This window comes from Crinia signifera, chromosome 1, assembly GCF_055691185.1.
Source record: "Crinia signifera chromosome 1, ASM5569118v1, whole genome shotgun sequence".
NCBI lineage: Eukaryota > Metazoa > Chordata > Amphibia > Anura > Myobatrachidae > Crinia > Crinia signifera.
In genome coordinates this window covers 125,661,735-125,685,322 of record NC_139217.1, presented here as the reverse complement: position 1 = coordinate 125,685,322, position 23,588 = coordinate 125,661,735, and the positions used below count along the sequence as shown (strand labels likewise).

The window sequence follows — 23,588 nt, the reverse complement described above, 5'->3', positions numbered from 1 at the left end:
GATAGTGGGGGTATGAGGTGGATAGTGGGGATATTAACCATTGTGCAGTTTCAGGGCTCCAGAAGCACTTAAGTAGTATACGTAGGCAACATAGTGCTGTATTGGTATTCTCAAAACAGCACTACGTAACTGCAGCCCTGAAACTAAACAAGTACCAAAAAAGATTATATTTCATATATAAGACAAACATTACAGGTGATGAATGAAAATGTTTGCTTGGCAATTTTTATACCTATTTTGACAAATCCCCTTTGCTCTCAAATGGTTAAGGTGCATACACACTCTACAATTTTTTGACCAATAATGTTCATTTTGGCCCTTCTGAATGATATTGGTCAAAATAATGTTCAGTGTGTATGCTATGAACAGCAAATGATAATTCGCGCACCCACCAGTCGTTCATCAAGGTTGTTCATTGACCGTGCATGCAGCTCTATTTGGATATATTTTTTATTTTTAAAGGCCTATTGACTGTAGCTACAGTAGATCATTCATCGTTTGTCAAATCGTTCATTGTGTATGCACCACAGACACTGGGGAAGTTAAAGGGAAATTGGTCACCAATGACTTTCAGTGCATACATCGTACAGAGTGTATGCACCATAATAAGTGTAACATTGTTGTACTACTGTACACATGGATATTAAATGCACTATTGTTTAAAGTTGAATGTAACTTGCCCTTATAACCTAAACCTTGCACTTGGAGAGGCAGATGAAGGGTGTTCATGTTCAAGGTGAGCACAGCCTTTCCATTTGCATCTTATTTTAAGTTACAACAAACTGGAAATACTCTGGTTACAGTATCTGTGTTTATCTGTCTTTAATCTAATTATAATTGGAATACAAAAATATATTACAGTATCCTATGTCCACATTTATAAATGCATAAAACACTCCTGAACAAAATAAACATATTTGAAAGCTACAACAACAAACTGCAAGCTCTATAATACAATATGATTTCATCTTTCCTGTGTCTCTGTAAGCATGCACACCCGTGCACGTTTTACACGCCCTGTTCTGTGGTTGTTCACAAACTCCAAGTGGTTGGCTGCCAGGTTTCACAAATGTTGATAAGAGGTTTTAGGCTTGAACAGAACTCGGTGATCATCTTCTATCTGTTGGTAGGGGAAAAGCGGTTATCTTCTTAGAGTTTTTTTGTGTGTGAAATATAACAATAATGTATGCATTAAGGATGAGCCAAACAATATATATTTTACTTTTGCATTCAGGTAAGAACGGACAAATTATTTCATTTTAAAATAGTGGAAGCATTTTACCTTTTATGTATTAAGTATTTAGAAATCCTTCTAGTAATGTTTATTATCCAAAGCATTTTACAGAGCTTCTTTGATGTTTTAGAAAAATATATAATGCCCATATTTGGGAATATATATAAAGTGTCAATAAACTAAAATGATTATATTTTTTATGAATTTTTTAATCTAGTATCAACGTCGCAGGCTTTCTGCAATATTCAATAATAATAAGACGTTGCAAAATTGAACATAATAATCTTTATGGAGGCTGGTAAATTTGGATTTGTGAAGTATTGCATTATATATTTTATGATTCTATTCAAAACTCCACCAAAAAACCCCAATGAAACTTCAATAAAATAGGCTGTGGAGTCACCTAGTAAGATGTGTCAGTGGATGAGCTTAGTCAGCATTATCCATTTTTAAATTATTAAATGCAAGAACTTGCTACAGATACATATTTTACACATTTTATATTGAGATTGATGCTTTAAGATAGTTGTTTATAATGTTTTTGATGTGTTGTATAAGGTTTAGGATAAGTCTTAGATTAGTGTTAGGTGCAGTTACAGGCACAGTTCGGTTTATTAACAATAAAAGTAGTGGGAAATCTTTGCATTTCTCGAAATGACTGTCGACATTTACAATGTCATAATTCTGGCACTTAAATGCCACCTCCATATTTTCACTTGAGGGGCTGGAAAGTGGGTATTAGAGGTTGTGGGGTTGGGGGGGAAGGGTGGGCAGGAGGTTAGTTTTTGCAAACTTATTCATTTTTAGTTTCTGAAAAAATGTCACACTTTCACTGTACCTTTCACTGGAACCTCCAAGTCATAATCACTGTGTATTTTCTGCTCTATTTTCGGCAGTGTAAAACACCTTTCTCATTCATACTTTTCCTGAGCTCTTCACTATCCATCAGAGTATGGACTTCAATGTATCTGATTAAGAGCCAGATGCACTAAGCTTCAAAGGTGATAAAATGGAGAGTGATAAACAACACAGGCTGTGACATGGCAGGTAGGAGCTGATTGGTTGGCTGTTTATCACTCTCCATTTTATCACTTTTGAAGCTTAGTGCATCTAACCCTAAGTGTACTACTATTATGACACATTGTAAACACCCTTATAACACACTCAAAAGGCAATATCGACAAATTACATAAACATTGAACAGGGGCACCTTAAGAGAGGAAGCGGCATGTGTGCAGAATCCTCCATTCGGGCTCCCTCTTCTCTCCTAGCTGTAACGCCCTGCCATGCAGCACAGTATGAGATGGGGGTGGCACAGACCTCCAAAACATTGCACCGTGGACATTTTTCCGGCTATTCTGGCAGCGATGCTGTCTTCATCACGTGAATCCGGAGGGTAAGTATTAGAAAAAAAACAGGTGCAGTGTGCGAGGTGTGGGCCCCCCTGGCATTCAGGGGCCTGTCCACATTGCACTCATTATAAATACGCCACTGCGTCCGACAGAATTAGCACCTTTGTGCCTAGGTGCTAAACCCAATTATCTTTGCTTTCATTATAGAAGTAGCTATGGTACTCTTTACCTAGAACGGCGCCCATCGCGACCATCGCGACCATCGAATGCACTAAAAAACGGGTGCGATGCGATGCCCGCGATGGCCGCGATTTCCCATAGGGATCAATGTTAAAAGTCAGATTGGACGCGATTTTAGTGTTAAATGCCTCAATGTCCGCGATTTTTCCATAGGAAACAATGTTAAATGGGCCACAGAGCCCTAATAGTCCCCCTGAAGTCTGAAATGGCCCCCACAATTTTTAACGGCACCCCACGATCAACGTCAACCCGAAGCGTGGCAAGCGCAGCGAGCCCGCGAGGGGCGGCGGTACGCGTCCTCCGACCTTTTCATACCCCCACTATCCACGTCGGCGTGGAGTTGAGAATAGAATAGTGTGGCGAGCGCAGCGAGCCACCGAGCCCGAAGCGTGGCGAGCGCAGCGAGCCCCGCGAGGGGACGCGGATAACTTCACAGGTAAACGCGTCCCCTCGCGGGCTTCACAGGTGTCCGCGTCGCGATGCCCGCGATGCCCGCGATTTTTTACCCCCGACGCCCGCGATGCTAATCGCGGGCGCCGTTCTTGGTAAAGAGTACCGTAGCTATCATATAATTATTAGCAATATATAAATACTTAATGTACTTGAATATAAAATTTGCGTTTCCTATGCATGGTATTTATTTAATACAAATATAATTATACAACTATGAAGTACTGCTAAGATCTTAATTAGATTGTTTGTATCCAAGTATAAATTCAGATTAGACACATAAAATAAGCATGAATCCTACATTTATAAATTTGTTTTCTGTTCAGTTTTTAGTTGTTATCAGTGCCCGGGATGCACAGGGTGTGACTGCTGGTAGAACACAGATAACTAAGTGTACAGCTTTTCTTTACTTCTTATTACAGTTATGTTTTCAGTGCTATTAGTACAGTATATGTGTTTTTAGAAAACAACTAGTATAATTAGCAATCATAGAGTATGCTATATCATACACAGGAAATGTTATACTACTGAACAATCCTCTCAGTGGCGTAACTATAGAGGGTGCAGGGGATGCAATTGCCATGGCGCCCAGTGATTTGGTTGGGTGCACAAGACTGGGCACAAGGGAGAGGAAGCCCTGCGCTCTCAGAGAGGGGGGACTAGGAGCCGGAGACAGGAATCCCTGCGCTGCGAGAGTGGGGGACCCGGCGCCGGGAACAGGAAGCCCTGCATTGCAATGGGAACCCGGTGCCGGGTAGAGGCAACCCCAATCTTCTCATCATCTGATCCCCCATCTCGTCCTCTGTCCACTCTTGTCCTTTACATGTGGATTAGACAAGCAACTAGTGCTCCCACCGGGCTCAATGTCTGCTGAGTGCTGCTATTTTGCAGTCAGCATCCTGGTGGTCAGTATACTATCGCTGGCATCCTGACTGCCTACAGAAGAAATGCCCGAACATCAAATAATCAGGATGCCAAAATCCCGGCAGTCGGCGCGGCTGCTGCCGGCGGGTGGTCTTTGGTGGACTCTCAAGGCTGCGAAATTTGCAGCCTTGCGTGTCAACCAGAATAAGGGCCTTAGAGGGCACTACAAAAATCTCATCTTTCCTCTCTTTTTATTTGTTAGAAATTGTTACGTACAGTGTATGAGATAAGTAGCACCATCCTCCATAACAGGGAAAATAAAATACAAAAATACTCAAGCTGAGAGTTAACTAGTAGCAACAAGTCTAAAAATAACATATTGGAGGTACACACAAACTGACGAGCTCGCGATATATCAGCCATCTGCATGAACGCCAGTGTGTACCCAGTTTATACATGCCCATAAGCAGAATCGTGACGTTGCCAGTGGGCATCTCAGTAGCCTGCAGAAAATCAGGCCTGATGCCTTTTATATCAGGAATCATAAGTTAACTTTTTTATTTGTTTTTATTTTACAGGGCTTCTTGTGCGAATTTCAAACAGCCAACATGCAGGTATCAGTAATGTAACGGATGCATTGATGTCGCATGTGCCAAATACTGATAAAGCTGCAACTGCGGGTAAGTTACAAAAAGTCCTATTCATATAAAAAAAGCTTTGTAAAAAGGTTATACGGTTTGTACATTTTACACAGGGATGCAAATTCAGTGGCCAGCATTCAGTTAAGCCAACGCCCGCTAGAGTGAAATCCCACCTTATGAATCAATGTGTATGCTGTACGTATAGATGTGTACAGCTACACATCCGTTATTATGAAAATGTCCCAAACCCATCGTAACAGGATCACATCTAATGATTATTACACTGGGCACAACTCATCGCAGGTGTCGCGTAGCCCCCGACTTACTCAGTGGTGTGTTGGGGAAAAAAGGCATATCTGGCCTGGAGCTGATGTCACACACCCTCTCATAAAATGCTCAGACCCGCCTTGCATTTTCCCGGACACGCATAGCACTTTTCTAGGCACACCTGCGTTTTTCTTAGCACTCCCACTAAATGACCGGTTTCCGGGGCCTACTTCCTGTAATTTCAGGAACAGCGCATTTAGAAAAAGTTGCAGGACTTCATCGCAGGATGGCCTCGCGCATGCGCAGTGTATCAATAATCACCCGCTGTGCAGATTCATAGCCATGTGCTTAAATCTATTATCGGGAGAGCTGCCCTTTGCGTTGCTAATCCCATATGTGTGCACATTATACGTTTGTTAGTTCAACACATACAAAGTTGACATGCATTGGGTTAACCACTGATGGTCGACGTATGAAATAAGTCGACATGGCTGAGGTCGACATTATTGGAATGTCGACAATGGCTAGGTCAACAGTCATAAGGTTGACATGGGTTTTTCACTTTTTTCGAGCCAACATGTGCTGACAGGCGGTATTTCATGCCCTACCATCCACTATGGCATGGAGGGAGAATAGAATAGCGTGCCTGTCAGCCATGTTGACCTATTACATGTGTCGACCTAAGTCATGTCGACCTTTAGTGGTCGACTCCATGCATGTTGACGTAATATTGGTCGACCCATGGACCCATGCCCGTTTGCACATATACAATTAGCATCAGTGCGATCATCAACGGGATATATGGCATTTGGCATATGGCAAGACACTATATTAGATAAATATCTGACCTTTATTTTGGGAAGATTCATTTTTGTTGTCCTCTTTTCTCTATTTTATTCTTTTATTACTTATTTTTTTTTTTCCAGAAGCAATAACAAAAGCAGCAAAAAGTCATGACAGCAGCACTGTGATCACAAAATCACTAGAAGAAACATCCCAACATAGTAAGTGCATAATGCAAAATATCATGGGTGACATTTAATGATATGTGAATTTTAGCAAGTTTCTGAAATTGCACATTATCGCATTTTCCGTAATTTTTCCGTAATTTTTTTGAAGAAATTGACTGTTTACTGGGATGCAAATTTGCAGTTAAAACGTGCAATAGGGTGCGATTTTATTCATGAAAATGTGCGAGTTTCAGTAGATGAATTAGTGGACATGTGTGATTTTGTAGACATATTAATGTGCGTTTTGTGTAAATAAATGGAAAAACAAAAAACGGCATGGGGTCCCCTCTCCTGAGCATAACCAGGATTTCTAAAACCAGCACCAAGCTCAAGGGCTGGTCCTGGTTCTTAAAATACAGGGGACAAAATAACTAGGGGGTCCCCCATATTTTGGCAACCAGCACCGTGCCCAAACAACCAACAGGGTAATGCCACAGGCGGGGGACACTTTTTACGCAAGTTCCCCCGGCCAAAGCATTGATCCCTGTGGCTGGTCAGCCTGGGCAGGGACCCTGGAGGAGTGGGGACCCCACAATAAAGGTATCCCCCCTCCAGAGTGACCCCTGCCTAGGTTGAAGCCCGGGGGCTATCCCAGATGCCCCTGGGGTGGTGGGCATCAGGCTGATATATGGTAAAATATAGAATAATCTATTTTGTAATGTTGTGGAACTAAAGGTCCTTGGAGAACTTGGAGAATCACAAGCCCAGCATGTGGGCCATTAATACCAGCAGATAAATGGCCAGGGCAGCGATGATGCGGGTGCACCCTGGCCGCTATGGAAAATTGTCCACCCTGGGGAAAATTGCTGAAATGGGCGAAAACCGCTTAGTGTGTATGCACTGAGCATTTTTCAGCCCAGTAATTTTCCCCATAATTGTTATCCATACACCGAGGGCAAAAACACCCAGTGTGTAAGGACCTTTACCCTCTCTCCCAGAAAATCTAACCTCCCCGCTGCCTTAACCTGACCTTCCCACCCTACATGCCTAACCCTACATGGCTAACCCTACATGCCTAACCCTACCCTCCCCCCTTTTGAAGCTAAACTCTAAGTCCCCTGCTAGTGCCTAAACCTAACCCTCCACACTCTCTGGTCTATCCCACCCTGGCATACTTATTGAACCCCTGTTTTTCATCATTACGGGGGTACGGGAGTGTAGTGGCTGCAAGTGCAGGCTCCCACACACTGACAGGAGTCAGGACTGTACTTTAGTGTCCCCCCTTGGCAGGTGACACCCAGGTGCGGCCCGTACTCCTTACACACAATATATATATATATATATATTCAGTGATTGGAATCCAGGAGTTCACATCCGGTTTTGCCACCACTCTATAAAATATCAATTGGTGCCAATTCCTCTACATTGTCCCTGAGGTTACCAAATCTCCCTCAGTATTTATTGACAATTATAGGAGGATCAGTGGACACCATTTCCACATATATTTTTTCATAAAAGTATCCAGCGATCCTATTGTTGAAACTATCTTCACCATATGAGAAATGTCTGCTGTATATGAGCCTTACTAAAGGAACCTATTTCGGTGTGAAATTCCTGTGTATTTTTTTGCTGTCAAATGCCCCTGATGAAGTGAAGTTGTTGACGAAACGCGTTGTTCTTATACCACCACTGAGAAGACATCTTTTAATAAAGAATTTTTATTGTCAAAATTTTAAAGTCATAAATTGTTATTATAATTCTGTTGTATATTGGACAAAAAATTGTCCCATTACTAGTACTGTAAGAAGGGCGCATTCTGAGAATCTATCTCTTTCTATCTCTATCCCGGGTCCTGTCTAACAGGGGGCCCCTCAGAGTTGCTGCCATATATTTGTAGAAGCGCGGTTGGGGTACTGTGTCCCTATATATATATATATATATATATATATATATATATATACGGAGGAGTAATTGATGGCACTCGGGGGATTTTTCAAAAGGAACACGGGACACATAAAGTGTAGCAACGTTTCGGTTTTTTAATAACCTTTGTCAAGCTCAAAGTGAAAAAGAAACATTCTTACCTATATAGCCTACAACACCACGAGTGAGAGGGAGCCTGCTCGCCCCCGTCGGGCCGGATCCAATGACGTCACCTTCCGGCGGTGCACACCAGCCGGTGTGTCACGGCCGTCAGAGAGGTTGCTAGGCAACCCTGTGAAACAAAAAATAAAAAATATACATGAGTTACGGTGAAAGTGACAAGTGCAGAGAACCAAATAATGGAACCAGGCAACATATGTAAATACATAATGGATACATAACATAATGGATACATGACAGTAAAATAAACAGTACATGCTTAAGAAGTCGGCGGACGTGCGAATGTCAATGCAGGGGATCAGGAAATCTGATTAAAGAAAACAGTGAAAACTGCAGGCTTCATTGAGGCCTGTCGGGTGGATCGTTTTCAATTTATTGATCCACCAGGTCTTCCGCTGTAACAGCAATTTGTCTCTGTCACCTCCTCTGACCTTTTTGGGAATATGGTCAATCATTTTGTACCTCAGGGTAGCAAGGCTGTGCTTGCATTCCCTGAAGTGTCTTGGCCAATTTTTCCTTCAAATGAGGCTCTAATGGCAGATCTATGTCCTGCCATTCTAGTTTTAAAGGGGCATTTGGTCTTCCCTATATACATAAGGCCGCAGGGACAGCGAATAAAATAGATTACATGCGTGGTGCTACATGTTAGCACATGCTTTATGCGGATGCGTTCGCCTGAATGTGGATGAAGAAAACTGTCACCGGTTTCAAGAAAACTACAAGTGGTGCAACTGGCACGCTGTAGCATCCAGGTTTTCTGATGGTAAATAAACCGGGTTTGCTCTGGGCAAAGTCAGAAATGTCATTATGGACAAGGTAATCTTTAAGGTTGCGCTGGCGTTTGTAACTGGGTAAGATTTTGGAGCGTGACAGTGTTTTAAGGTCGGGATCTGATGTAACAAGGGGCCAAAGTTGGCGTGCTATTTTGGTGATGGCAGGGGCCACAGGGCTGTACGTTTGCACTAATACCATCTGGTCTTGTGCAACGGCTGGACTCTTGGGTTTGAGAGTATCTGTTCTTGGCGTGCGGAGTGCCTTCTGTTTGGCTAAGTGGAGCTCTTCTGGTTTATAGCCTTTACAAAGGAAGCGATCTATCATGAGGTCAATTTCCTTTTCTGTGGTATCATCGTCATCACAGATTCGTCTGACCCTGAGGAATTGGGAAAAGGGAGTCCCTTTTTGGTGGACATGGGGTGGGCACTCGAGAAATGTAACAGGGTATTCCTGTCCGTCTCCTTTTTATATAGACTTGTGGAGATAGCATTGTTACTAATGGTGATTTGTACGTCCAGATAGTGGACAGAACGTTCACTGATCTCATAAGTGAATTTAATTGTCGAGTTAAGAGAATTGATGGAATCAATTACAAGGGTCAGCTGCCCACGGCTGCCAGTCCAGATGATCAGAAGGTCATCTATGTAGCGTAGGAAGAGTTTAATTTTACCTGCAATGGAATCATTGGTAAAGAACATGTCATGTTCAATTTGGAACATGTAGCTACATGTTGTAGCAGCTGACCCGTGTAATTGATTCCATCAATGCTCTTAACTCAACAATTAAATTCACTATTATATATATATATCTCCAGCAGCCACCAGCCTCACGCCCTTTTTTCCCATGCAGAATACAGCAGCGGCCCAGTCCCTCCCCCTTTCTCCCATACAGAAATACACCAACAAATTTGCCTAATAGAATTCTTCTATAGAGATGTTCAGTTGACTATGCTGTAGCTCAATAATTTAAAGAAACAAAAATAACACATTTACCATAATTATGCTAATGATTGGCTTTGATTTGATATCCTCTGTGCCTTTGTGTTACTGTCCAAGTCTATTTGTTGCTTTTTTTCAGAAGTAATTGCAGAAATAACCACCATTCATCAGGGAAGACCTTTTATCACCACAATGTCACCACCAACTTCCACACACAGTAAGTGCACAATTCACATTTCCACAATAATACTTTCAAAATCATTATTTTTGTATCAGGCTTATTTAGAAGATAAACCATTCCCTTGCAAAACAATTAGATGTTTATTCACTAGAGTAAATACTGGAATATGAGTTGGTTTTGACCAGGGTATGATTTGTGTGAGTTTATATATTAATCCCACATTTACGTGGATTTCCTTTGTGTGCTGTGGTTTCTTTCCATTGTCCAAACACATCCAGGTAGGTTATATGGCTTCTGCCAAGGGAACCCTAATTTGTGTTCACTGTCAAATGATAGAATAGACTATAAATTCCAAACAGACCAAAATTGATGAGAATGAGTAAATATCCAATTAAGCTCCACATAATGTAAGTGCAATATCAAAAAAATGATTAAAAATACATAAATAACAAGATATAAATGTGACTGACAAATGCTATAGAGAAGCTCAGTTTACTATGGCTCAATGGATAAAAGAAATCAAAATAACACATTTACCATAATTGTGCTAATGCATTTGGTTGAATAACCGAACATCACAAGAGAAAAAAATGAATATTACTAAGAGAACGCCACCGGCAGTCGGGATCCCGACAGTCAGACACTGACAGCAGGATGCCGAAGGACAAAATCCCAACATATTCTGCTAAGTATTTTTACACTACCTCTAACCCTAACCTCCCCCTACTACAGCCTAACCCTAACCTCCCCCTACTACAGCCTAACCCTAACCTCCCCCCACTACAGCCTAACCTCCCCCTACTGCAGCCTAGCCCTACCCTCCCCCTACTACAGCCTAACCCTAACATCCCCCTACTACAGCCTAACCTCCCCCTCCTACAGCCTAACCCCCCCTCCTACAGCCTAGCCGTAACCTACCCCTACTACAGTCTAACCCTAACCTTACCATCCTACAGCCTAACCTACCCTCCTACAGCCTAACCCTAACCTCCCCCTCCTGCAGCCTAGCTGTAAACTCCATCTACTACAGCCTAACCCTAACCTCCCCCTACTGCGGCCTAGCTCTAACCTCCCCCCACTACAGCCTAACCCTAACCTCCCCTCCTACAGCCTAACCCTAACCTCACCCTCCTACAGCCTAACCCTAACCTCCCCCCACTACAGCCTAACCTCCCCCTACTGCAGCCTAGCCCTAACCTCCCCCTACTACAGCCTAACCTCCCCCTACTACAGCCTAACCTCCCCCTCCTACAGCCTAACCATAACCTCCCCCTCCTACAGCCTAACCATAACCTCCCCCTACTACAGTCTAACCCTAACCTTACCATCCTACAGCCTAACCTACCCTCCTACAGCCTAACCCTAACCCCCCTCCTGCCGCCTAGCTTTAACCTCCCCCTACTACAGCCTAACCCTAACCTCCCCCTACTGCAGCCTAGCTCTAACCTCCCCCCACTACAGCCTAACCCTAACCTCCCCTCCTACAGCCTAACCCTAACCTCCCCCTCCTACAGACTAACCCTAACTTCCCCCTCCCACAGCCTAACCCTAACCTCCACCTCCTACAGCCTAATCCTAACCTCACCCTCCTACAGCCTAACCCTAACCTATCCCTCCTACAGCCTAACCCTAGGGGCAGATTAGATGGGCAAAGGAGCAGACTAAATGGGCCAAGTGGTTCTTATCTGTCGTCAAATTCTATGTTTCTATGTTACCCCTCCTACGGTCTAACCCTAACCTACTCCTACTACAGCCTAACCCTACCCTCCCCCTCCGCAGCCTATCTCCATCATCCCCCTCCAGAAGCCTAATCCTATCCGCTCACACAACCTAATCCTTACTTCGTCCACCTACACAGCCTAACCCTAATATCCCCCTCCAGCAGCCTTACCTTAACCCAGGCATGGGCAACCTGTGGCTCTCCAGCTGTTATGAAACTACAAGTCCAAGCATGCCTTGCCACATTTCTCCTATTAGGGAATGCTAAAACTGTGTCAGTGCATGCTGGGAAGTGCAGTTTCACAGCAGCAGGAGAGCCACAGTGTGCCCATGCCTGATATAACATCTCGATCCTAAATCCCCCCCCCCCCATAGTTTAACCCTAAAATTTCCCTCCCAAAGCCTTACTTTAACCTCCCCCGCAGAATCCTAACACCCCCGCAGTTTAACCCTAACTTCCCCCACCTCCACAGCTTAACCCTCCCTCTAATGCCTAACTCTAACCCTAACAACCTATACTTACTCTGGAATTTGTAGGGATTCTGCCTGTCTGGATCTTGCTGTCAGTCTTCTGTATTTTGACCGCACCACACATGTAGTTAGATCTTGATTATAACTGCGCAAATCAAGATTTCAAACATCAGTTAGGGCCCAAAGGTTTCAGGTAACTTTTATGAATGACAATTATGTACTGTACATACCTAATATATATACACCACCTACTATGTGCTATCAATACACTGACAAGGTACCACTTACCCATGCTCCCTTATTCCAAACATCAATGCCCTCCAATAGGATCAATGGCAAATCAATATGAACAGTACATAGACAGAAGTTAAGATGAGAAATATGTCTTACTATACTTTGGATGCAAAATGTGGACCATGTTTAATCATCTCCAGTGTGGCATGTGTTACATATATAAGGACTGCAGCTAAAACATTTTACAGCTTTTACAGAACTTACCACATATTTTTTCTCTTCTATTTTTGCATAGCACCTAAAAATAGAGAAAGCGGAATATCCACAGGTAAGTCTTTTACAAGTCATTACTGTAGTACCTTACATTATGTACATTATGAACTGCATACAGTAATGTGAAGTATTAATTGCCAAACTGTTTATATACTTAGCAATCCCACAACCAATGCCAGGGATGCTGGGCTTGCACATATATAACACAGACATGGTCACAGCATGCCAGAACCCAGTTTCTGCTTACTGGGTCTGGTGGCGCTGGTACCCCAGGGTTGTGGTAGTCAAGGTGTGGGAAGTTCTGAGAGCAGGGTCCGACTGGACCACAGAGGTACAGGGATTCTCTAGGGATCAGGTCCCAGACTGTGCACTTGAATCATACATTACACTGCACAGTACTATATGTTTCGGGGCTTAGTTCCCCATCATCAGGATACTAAGCGCCGAAACATTGTATCGTGTATTGGTAGATAATTGTTCTTCCTCAGCTGTGGAAGGCACTGGAGCAGGCTACACATTTCATTATATATCTATATCAGGGGCCAAGAACATGCCTTCTATAATAGTTAGCCAAGCCTGTATGGGGCTGGCCAGAACACATCTGGTAGCTGGCCACACCCATAAGAATAGACCCCCTGACATTGCATCCCTTCCTGGTGGACCCTAGATGACTAAGTCCAACACTGTCTGAGAGCATTTATATGATAGCATTTGGAAATTAATTCTGGGGATGAATTAATGGAATTCAGACATTTTCACATATATTGCATGAAAATGGATTGTATGTAATTGGATATCGCCTATTACTTTCTTTATCCAGTTTTTTTTTCTTTTAATGTTTAGTGAATTCTGCACTTTTTTTCTTTTAATAGCTCTAGGCAATATCCTGCCTATTTCCTGTAAGTTACATTGTAGATCTACCTTTTCTTACAGACTGTACAGAGGATTAATACAGGAAATCAAATTTATTAGATTTATACAACTATATATTATGTATTAAGTGTAAATAATTGCTTTCTCTTTCCTTTTTTCGTAGCTGGTCTCATTTGGATTTTTGTTTTTGTATTCATTGTAATCATCATCATCTCTTTGACAGTCATACTAAAAAGAAAAAAAGTACGTGTTTAAAATAACCTTAAAATATAATAAAAGTGCAATACTTGTTAGAATCATCTCTATATATATATATATATATTTATATATATTTATATGTGTCTTGTGTCCATGTGACTCCGAAACACTGAGAAACTACATTTACTAGCTCTTGAAGCATTTGCATCGAGCGTGCTTACACTGCCATCTGTTGGTAGCAAATCAAACTACATCTACTAGCTTTCGTAGCATTTGCTTCAAGCCGTCTTACTAGTAGTGTATAAAATAATAAGGGGTCTATTTATTATCTCAAAAATGTTCATTCTTATGTGATTCCAGTCTAGAAAGAGGGAGAGGAAACCCTTGAAGAGGTGTAATGTTTTTTGCAGTACTCTCGTTGTGTTGGTAAATTATGGCTCATACATGTTTAATATGTACAGCGGGCGGCAGGTGTTTTGGAGGGGCGGTGCTGACCTGTTCGCTAGACTGCAAGTGTACGCAGCCTAGAGAACAGGTCTGAATTAGGTCCATTATTCTATATGTTCTCAATATAAAAATGTAATGATATTAAAAAAAACATAAGAGAGAATATTGTTTTGACAATGCTCCATATAAAATATAATTAAATCGTGACATATTTTGTTTTCCTTTTAAAAATAAAATCTGAATCTTTTTTCCTGTTGCGCTATATGTTATACAGTATATATAAATATATATCATAGTTGCCTACCCTCCTGCATTCTGTGGGAGACTCCCTGAAATAGCAGCAATCTCCCTCTCTCCCTCATTACTCTAGCAATCTCCCTCATTTCACCTAGCCCACATTAACACTGTTACATTTTTTTGGGAAAAGGAATGAGAGATAGATACATTTACATGGAATCATCAGTGCCATTTCCCAGCACTTTAGCAAGTATTGTATCTCTTACTAACTGCTTTGGGGCTCATCTACATTTGTATATTAGTATATAAGTAATTTTAAAATATTCCTCTCAGATGTAGCAGTATACACCCACACTTCTAAGTGCCCCATCCACAATGTCTTTACACAATCTCTCCATATATGGAACTAGACATGCCAGTTGGGTGGAGCATGGCTATAGGACAATACATTTTTATTAGCATATCAAACGCCAAGACTTGGAAAGATATGGTGCCTAACAAGTACTCTGCGTACAACTATGCAAGGGCTTCAGCTCTGTCCAAGTTTAGTTATGGTGAGTCACTAAAAGTCTGGGAACAATGGTATTGGACTTAGACGGCGACTAATTGTGGCAATTCATAATGCGGCTAAGTCAACAATATAAATATTTCACTAAAAAGATATATTCAAAAACACCATTTAATAAAAAAAATCCACACCAATAATAATAAAAAAAAATGAGATGCATAAACCTATATGTAGACTATAAAAACAGAAATGGGAAGAGTTAATCCAAAAGTAAATTCCCTAAAGTGGCAGTGTAGGCAGCTAGATTATAAAACCAGGTATAACTTAGTTGAGAGTGATGGAATGCCGGAATAAGAAATCACCCAACAGTTTTCGTCTCCAAGACTTGTCAACATTTTGAACGTGTCTGCATGTTGCCCATGTTGGCATAATGAATGTCGGCATTTTAAACGTGTTGGTATTTTGGCTGTCAGCCAATGGTTGGTGGTATTTTGACTGTCAGTAAATTGAATACTTTTACCGAAATTGATGTTAATATGTTTTACAGTATAGGGAATGCTCTCCATTGTTAAGACCTTGATATAAGGTCCTTTTTCGCCATGCAAAAAGGTGAACCTGGCGGTTCTGTGCAGTGCACAAATTTAAAAATTAACTAATTGTTTCGATGATCTTTACAACATTTGGATATAATAAAATTGTTTAGTTGTAAAATATAATTAAAAACATTACTGGGCTAATAATGCCGCCTAATAAATTCTGCCAGTACTGTTTTTCTGGAAAAAAAGGTTCAGGAACTCCAGGTATGAGGGTGGATCAATTAAATAAAAAAAAACATATATAATAGAGAGAGGGAGGGAGAGATAGATGTATATATTGTATTTAGAAACAAGGCACTCACAGGTGACTTTAAAATAAAACTTATCTTATGAAAAGTACATTTTCAGTTCCTGATGATGTCATATTTAATTAGAGGTTCAGGAACTGAGTTCCTGCTGGTTCCTGCTGAAAAATAGCATTGGATTCTGCACAAATTCAACATACATGAACATAAAAGGCTTGCACACAATGGGTCTGTTCTTATATGCCTTAGGAATGCATGGGAACTGTATCCAAAAGCAAATCTCTGAAGTTTTATAATTACCACTCCATGGCAGAGGTGGATTGTCCTCCAATTGGTAAGCAGCTGAGGACGTTTGTAAGTTCCAAATTTTATTTCAGCGCTGCACAGAACCGCCAGGTTCACCTTTTTGCCGGTCCACATTACCGGGTATGACGAACCCGTTTTTGCAGCTGCTGGAGTTGCACCTCTTGCTGAGCGCCCCCTCAAACACCTCTCCCCAGGTGTGCTTTCTTTTTTTGCCATGCCCCTGATGAAGATTTTTTGATGAAACGCGTTGGATTTTAAATAAAGGACTACTTTCCTGAAGGAAGTCTAAGTTTTTTTCCTGAATACATAAATTTGACTTTTTGAAATGTGATTGTTTTATCATGTATATGTGATATATAGCATTGGGTTATGTAAGGTGGTACCATTTGAGCGCACTCCGATTATCCCCCTTTGTTTACATTGTTGCTTTGTGTCTCTCACTAACAGGAGAGTCTTATCAGAGGAGCAGCTAGCTGTTAGGTTGAATTAGCGCATAACACACAGATAGACAAGCAACAATCATGTCTGTAGAGTCTACATGACCACAATCCAAACAGTGAGCTAGAAAACATTTTTATGTTTTATGTTTTATTTCTTTAATTTCTAATTAGTTGTTCCTTTCACAGAATAAAAGGTATTCATTTGACCTCAAAGCTCAAGAAGATCCAGGCATTCCGCTAGGAAACATTAAAGCATAGGTATTATAATATTTAATATTACCGTTTATTTATTTACTGCAACTTTTTTTCTTTAAAAATTGGTCTGATGCTGAGATAGAAAGAAGTGTCCTATAACTGTGATCATGGAGAAATAAAGACGCTTCTAATCATCATCCTTATCAGAACCCCCTTGCGTCTAGGTTACTTTAGATGGAAATTATATGCCTCTAAGCATGCATTTATGGTCAACACTATGGGGTGAATTTACTAAGATGGGAGTTCTACTGAAGACGAAGTCAGAATTTCATGCAATTTTGGGCTATTTTTATTAACGAATATGTGTGATTTTAAGAAAAGTCCCGGTCCTGGATCCCCAAATACAGGGGTGGGGGGGGGGGTTTCCCCCATATTTAAAAAAACAGCTCCGGGCTCTTGGGCGGTCCTTGCTTCAAAAATACTGGGGTAAAAAATACTGGGGTTCCCCATGTTTTGGGACCAACACCGGGCTCTAACAGCCAGCAGTGTCATGCCACAGCCAGGGGACACTTTTTATGCTGGGTCCCCTAGCTGGTCAGCCCCAGACAAGGTCCCTGGGGGAGTGGGATAAAGACCCCCCCCAGGGACTGATGAATTTGTGTAAAAAAGGGGTAAAAATACATTTGTTTTCACAGTCAAACTATAAAGTTCCAGCAGGCCTCCCCCGCATGCTGGGACTTGGTGAATGACAAGTCCCAGCATGATGCGCATTAATGGACCTGCTGGTTATTGTAGTTCACTGGTGATGACAATGAAGAAAAAGACACACGCAAATACACATAGAACAGAACAAGTTTAATATACACACCCACACCCTCGCTTCACATATTTACTGTTCCAGGTTCCAGTGGCAGAACCAGCTGGTTCTTCAGAGGAGTCTCTGGTATGGAGTCCCTGTGACATCCACCAAACTCTGTGCTGGGGACCACACTCAGCCCCGAATGGCTGAAAGCATCACCATGGAGACTACAGCCAATCAGTCCTGAGCTGATACCTGATTGGCTGTAGGCATCTCCATGGAGATTTGGGTATTGGTTCCATGGTGGGAGTACAAGTCCCAGTGGGCCCATTAGTTCCCTGCATGCAATAAATTGTGGTTCTCCAAGTCCCGGCATGTGGGGGAGGCTTGCTGGGGTTTGTATTTCTACTACAAAACCCAATACCCCAAGCCCACTGCCCAGGAGTGCCGGGGATACTGTAGTCTTGGCTTCAGCTAAGGCCTGGAGTGGCCCTGGAGGGGGGACTGCTTCATGGGGAGTCCCCACTCTCCAAGGGATCTGGCCAGTGCTGAACAGTCAGGGTGATCATGTTTTGGCTGGTGGAACTTGTATAAAAAGTTTCACCCGGCTGTGGCATGACACCACTGGCTGTTGGAGCCCGGTGCTGGTTATAAAAATATGATGGACTCACATTTTTTTGTCTCTCGTATTTTTGTAACCAGGACCGGTATAAGAGCCCTGTGCTGGTAACAGAAATAAAGGGAGACCCTATGAAATGTGTCCCCTGTATTTCTGCAACCAGGAGCATCTCAAACAGCCTGTATTTTCGGGCCGATTACAGCTAATTCCAATCATACCCGTTTGTACCGCTGCTCGGCCGTACTCAGCAATCAGTACATTTCCCCTAAGTGTACATTCCTGTCTAAATCACTCCTTTTGTGCATATCTTATCTCACTGCAATGTGCATGTACTGTTGTTGATGCATTTCCAGAGATGGGATACAGTAAATATGTTCAGTGCACCAAGCTGGCAAGATAAAAAGGTACAAAGGTGTAAGATGTTAACACTACCAGCCTCAGTTCCAGTGGCCTCATTCCTATTATCAAATCATCCCTCCCCCCAGTACTGTTATTAATAAGGTTATTATGAGCAATCATTTAATAAGATTATTGTGCAACATGAATTATAGACAGATTTCCGTCAGCCTGTTGATATTGGCTTTTGTTGTCAGGATGGGACCATACACAATGTAGTAAACGGTCAATTTGATTCAAATTGTGAAAAAAAAAATGTTTTTATAAGGATTATCTGCTGGAGTATGCATTTATGTGTTATGGTCATATTTATTTTTCAATATGTTTTCTGTACAGTACATATGAATAGAAGGTTAAATAATTTTCAATAGATAGAATGCTAGAACTTGTAAGTGGTTGGCACATGTGTATATATATTCTTTGGGCGTCCCTCCTCCATCCTACCCCAAGTTCATAATATACCACGTGGCCATTGGTAACAAGAAGAGGTAGAGGATGACAGGGAGTGGCAGACAGTGACATTACGAGGGTGATGTGGAGAGACACAGCAGGTCTGGAGAAACTGCCGAGCTGGTTGGGGAGACACTGCAGGGCTGGAGATAGAAGGGGGCTTGCTGAAGAAACAATGTGATGGACTGGAGAGATAGGAGGGGGGACTGGCTGATGAGAAACTGGAGCGGATGGAGAGAGAAGGGAGACTGGCTGATGAGGCACTGGAGGGGCTGAAGAGACAGAAAGGGGTTGGCTGGAGTGATAGAAGGGGACTAGCTGGTAAGACAGAGGGGAGCTGGCTGTAGGGACATTGGAGATACTGGAGAGACAGAACGGGGATGGCTAGAGAGACAGAAGAGGCCTGGATGGAACTAGAAAGACACTTGGGGGCTGGTGCTCTAAAACCACTAGGGAATGAGACTGGCTGCTTTAATGCTTGCACTTTCTATTTAGATGAGTGAAAGGGGATTCAGAGTTTGATGGGGAGAGGCTGTGGGTAAGTTTGAGAGAATGAGAAGAGGCAGTGTGTGTGTACACTTGGGGGGAAATTTATTAAGATTGACCATTACGGCCGATCCGCGGTACGAACAGGTACGACCGGAACAGCTGTAATCAGCCCAAAAATATGACACGAGAATTTGGGCAAATTTACTAAGCTGCCAAATTCTCAGGATTCCTATTTTCCGATGGTGCAGTCATTCGTATTTGGCTGCTGAGTTTCCTGGCAGCCAAATACGGATGAGCATGAAGCCTGTACAGATCGTTCAGATCTGTGCAGGCTTCTCTGTGTAAAAAACAGAAAAATAATGCTCTTTGAGCCAGTCCTGGTTTCAGAAATGGGCAGGGTGTGATGTACGGTGGATGAGAGAGAAAGGCAGAGTGTGACAAGCTGTGGGTGAAGGGTTGAGGCAGAGAGTTATTGAGAGTCATTGGGTAACAGGGAGAGGGTGACAAGGAAAGACAGTGGGCAAAAGGGAGATGGTGACATCTAGAGGCACAGGGTATTGGGGAGTGGATGAAAGGGAGAATCAGAGTGTGGTTAACAGAGGGTGACGGGTAGAGATAACGGTTGACAGGAAGATGGAGTGGGTGACAAGAGAAGAGAGAGAGATAAAGTGTGATGGGAGACATAGATAGCAATGGGGAAAGCAGAGGGAGATAAAGGAAGAGGTAGTTAGTAACATGGTGGGGGTAACAGGCAGAAATGCACCCATTCTTTGTTATTGCCAACAAGAGAGAGGTGCTGTACTATAATGATTCAATCTTATGCATTACATTGCCACTGGTTACATGGCTCCTCCTTGAGGCAGGCCAGCTGCATTGACACTAATTCCACGACGAGTTGAATGGCTTGCATGCAGACATCAATGAATCATACTTATCCATAATTTGTTGGAGCACTCTCCAGTTATTTAATAATGTACTGTCCCTTTTCATATTAAAGTTAAACTTGCCCAGGTTGGGATCAAGAACCAGGTGTGGTACAAAACATTGACATAAGAATGTCAGCTCAAGAATCTCAAAATGTTCTGAAAGTTGACACTGACCATAATGTTGATATTCAAAACATTATTGACATGGGCATAAGGTCAATGTGATCATAATGTTTACATTGAAAATGTCCACAGGCAGAATGTCAACAGACTATTTTAGTGTTAGAGTAAGGGTTAAGGTGCGGTTAAGGGTAGATTTAGAGTTAGGCTGTACTCAGGGCAATAACTAGGTGTGTGCCAGGGATGTCTTGCCCATAGTGCATCTGCCCTATGGGTGGCCGCCCGATACTCACCTACATTGCCCATTCATGTAAGCGAGCTGCCGGGGGAGCTCAAAGTGAACCTGGTCTGACTTTTCCTTAGGATAAGTCCGACTAGGGGGCTTAAGGGGCATTACAAGTGTTATTGTTACTTTTATGTGGCCATGCCCCTTCCTCATAAATCCACACCCCTAAATTTGACCCTGATTTTTAGTAAGGTATAATTTGCTTTTATGGTACAGGGCACCAAAATGTCTAGTTTCGGCACTGACTGTACTGGTTATAATATTATAATACTTATAATACTGTAATAAAATGAATACATTTATTAATGCATATACATTTAGAAAAAGTCAGTGTATGACTGGAATGATTAAGGACAATCAAATAATAAAAACAATATATTTATAAAGTACAAATACAAGTCAATTTCCCCTAGTTTTGGAGTTGGCTGTAAGAATAGTCTTGGTTAAAAAGGGATATGTCCTTGTTATAAAAAAGGGCGAAAAAGTGCGCAAATTCACATTAACAAATTGAAAAGTAATATCCTGATATACTGGGCGTCCCCAGCATTACAGTAGACTGATTCCGCTGGAAAGGTATAGATGTAATATGTGGGATAATTAGCTCACCTGTGCCCCGTTTGCCCATGCTGCCTGTTAGAGATCTTTATGACTGAGATGGGAATTTCGGTCTGAAAATGGCTGGAGGGTAGATTCCCATATGGCACCTGCAGGCTGTAGCAGGTTTAATGCACTGGGGTTTAGTTTGCAGCTGCCGGATTCCCATCTCCCAATCTGCCTCATATGTCAGTGAGTGGGTGGGTGATGTGCAGACTCGTAGGTAGAAGGCACCGCTTTCTGGGACCCGTGCTTTCCCGGCTGCTTAGGCTGTCCGCCAGATGACCGCTTGGTGGCTGTGAGTGGGTGGGCAATGTACAGGCTCCTAGATAGAAGGCACCGCGGCAGTGGGCCAGAAATTTGTGGACATTTTTAAATATTTTTTAATATTTATTTTCATATATTCTGTGATACACCTAATTATTCTTTTTGTTTTTTCTGCATTTTTTTCACGAGGTTGAGGCTGCAGTTAGGGTAAGCATCAGGATAGTCTTGGGGTTAGTGCTAAAAGCACCTGGAAATGCTATTTTGAAATAATGATGGTACTTGTTTCCTAGAAGGGTGCCCACGATTTTGATCTTAGGCATCGCAAGGAAAAAAATCGCGTCGGTCGCATCGTATGCGGCCAAAAAATCGCATGCGATGCGACCGTCGCGATTACCGTGATTTTACATAGGGAACAATGTTAAATAGCCCAATTGACCCGATTTCACATAGGGAACAATGTTAAATGGCCCACAGACCCCAAATACCCACCCTGAAGTGTGAAATGGCCCCCCCAATTGTTAACGCCACCCCATGATCAACGTCAACCCGAAGCGTGGTGAGCGCAGCGAGCCCGCGTGGGGCAGCGGTACGCGTCCTCCGACCTTTTCATACCCCCACTATCCACGTCGTCGTGGAGTTGAGAATAGAAAGTGTGGCGAGAGCAGCGGGCCACCGAGCCCGAAGCGTGGCAAGCGTAGCGAGCCCAGCGAGGGGACACGGAACACGCCCCCGAAGCGTGGCGAGCGCAGCGAGCCCCGTGAGGGGACACGGATTACTTAACATGTATTCCGCGTGCGCTCGCCACGCTTCGGGCTCGTATTCCGCGTGCGCTCGCCACGGTTCGGGCTCAGTGGCTCGCTGCACTCACCACACTTTCTATTCTCAGCTCTGCGCCGACGTGGATAGTGGGGGTATGAAAAGGTCGGAGGACGCGTACCGCCGCCCCTCGCGGGCTAGCGGCGTTTGCCACGCTTCGGGTTGACGTTGATCGTGGGGTGGCGTTAACAATTGGGGGGGGGGGCATTTCACACTTCAGGGTGGCTATTTGGGGTCTGTGGGCCATTTAACATTGTTCCCTATGTAAAATCGGGTCAATTGGGCCATTTAACATTGTTCCCTATGTAAAATCGGTAATCGTGTCGGTCGCATCGCATGCGATTTTTTGGCCGCATGCGATGCGACCGACGCGATTTACATTTTACCATGCATTTCTATGTAAAATCGCGGCCATCGCATCGGTCGCATTGCATGCCATTGTAATGGCATGCGATGTACATGGGCGCCCTTCTAGGAAACAAGTACCATAATGACTATCAAGTCATTTTAAAATCACCTAAAATTAAAAATGAGCTTATACATATTTAATACAAAATTCCCCCCAAAATCTAACTTTAATGTAGGGGCATATAAGGTTTCTGTATTGTAGGTAATCATTTTTTTTGTTTGTTACTGTTTACTGTGCAATTAAACATTTATTTCTGTTTTACCTCAGGACGTATCTGACATCATTATGGACTGCAGATAATATATATGAAAATGTTGACCAACTTCTAAAGTCTGATGAGTGACACGATTGAAGATGATCGTTATTTTTTTTATTTTTCTCAAGAATAAAATTGCATTGTACAGTAGTAACACAACATGCTTATGTATTTATACATGTTTATAGAAAAACAACAAAACATTGCCCTTCCTGTGTTTCAATGTTTAATTAAAAATGATTAATGGAATATTAGAATGGAGAAAATTAGAAATGATCCGTCCCCCCGTCACCCCCCAGCTGTGGCATTACCCTGCTGGCTGGTTGGGCCCGGTGCTGGTTCTTGAAATATGAGGGACTCCTACTCATTTTGTCCCCCGTATATTGGGAACCAGGACTGGCCCTTGAGCCTGGTGCTGGTTTTAT

At 42.6% G+C, this 23,588-nt stretch overlaps 1 protein-coding gene and 1 long non-coding RNA gene across 4 annotated transcripts in view; one reads left to right on the top strand and one right to left on the bottom strand.

Annotated features, from left to right (window-relative positions):
• The first annotated feature begins 240 nt into the window (after positions 1-240).
• Positions 241-23,322, top strand: LOC146060149 (uncharacterized). Of its 3 annotated transcripts, none has more exons than XM_083173095.1 (8): positions 241-1,234; positions 4,719-4,820; positions 5,975-6,052; positions 9,956-10,030; positions 12,714-12,746; positions 13,728-13,807; positions 16,728-16,799; positions 23,175-23,322. In XM_083173095.1, the coding sequence occupies exons 1-7, from the start codon at positions 1,183-1,185 to the stop codon at positions 16,797-16,799; spliced, it is 492 nt and encodes a 163-aa protein (XP_083029221.1). In that variant the 5' UTR covers positions 241-1,182; the 3' UTR covers positions 23,175-23,322. The 3 variants fall into 3 exon arrangements, with proteins under 3 accessions (XP_083029221.1, XP_083029212.1, XP_083029228.1); XM_083173086.1 differs by having other exon boundaries at positions 250-1,234; positions 9,953-10,030; XM_083173102.1 differs by lacking the exon at positions 241-1,234 and adding an exon at positions 2,018-2,630 and having other exon boundaries at positions 9,953-10,030.
• Positions 468-23,588, bottom strand: part of LOC146060165 (uncharacterized) — a 29,344-nt gene continuing 6,223 nt past the window's right edge. The window contains exons 2-5 of the long non-coding RNA XR_014470384.1: positions 12,683-13,792; positions 12,237-12,329; positions 8,083-8,213; positions 468-1,120 (exon numbers count right to left, since the gene is read on the bottom strand). This is a non-coding gene — a long non-coding RNA (uncharacterized LOC146060165). The remainder of the gene's footprint in view (positions 1,121-8,082; positions 8,214-12,236; positions 12,330-12,682; positions 13,793-23,588) is intronic.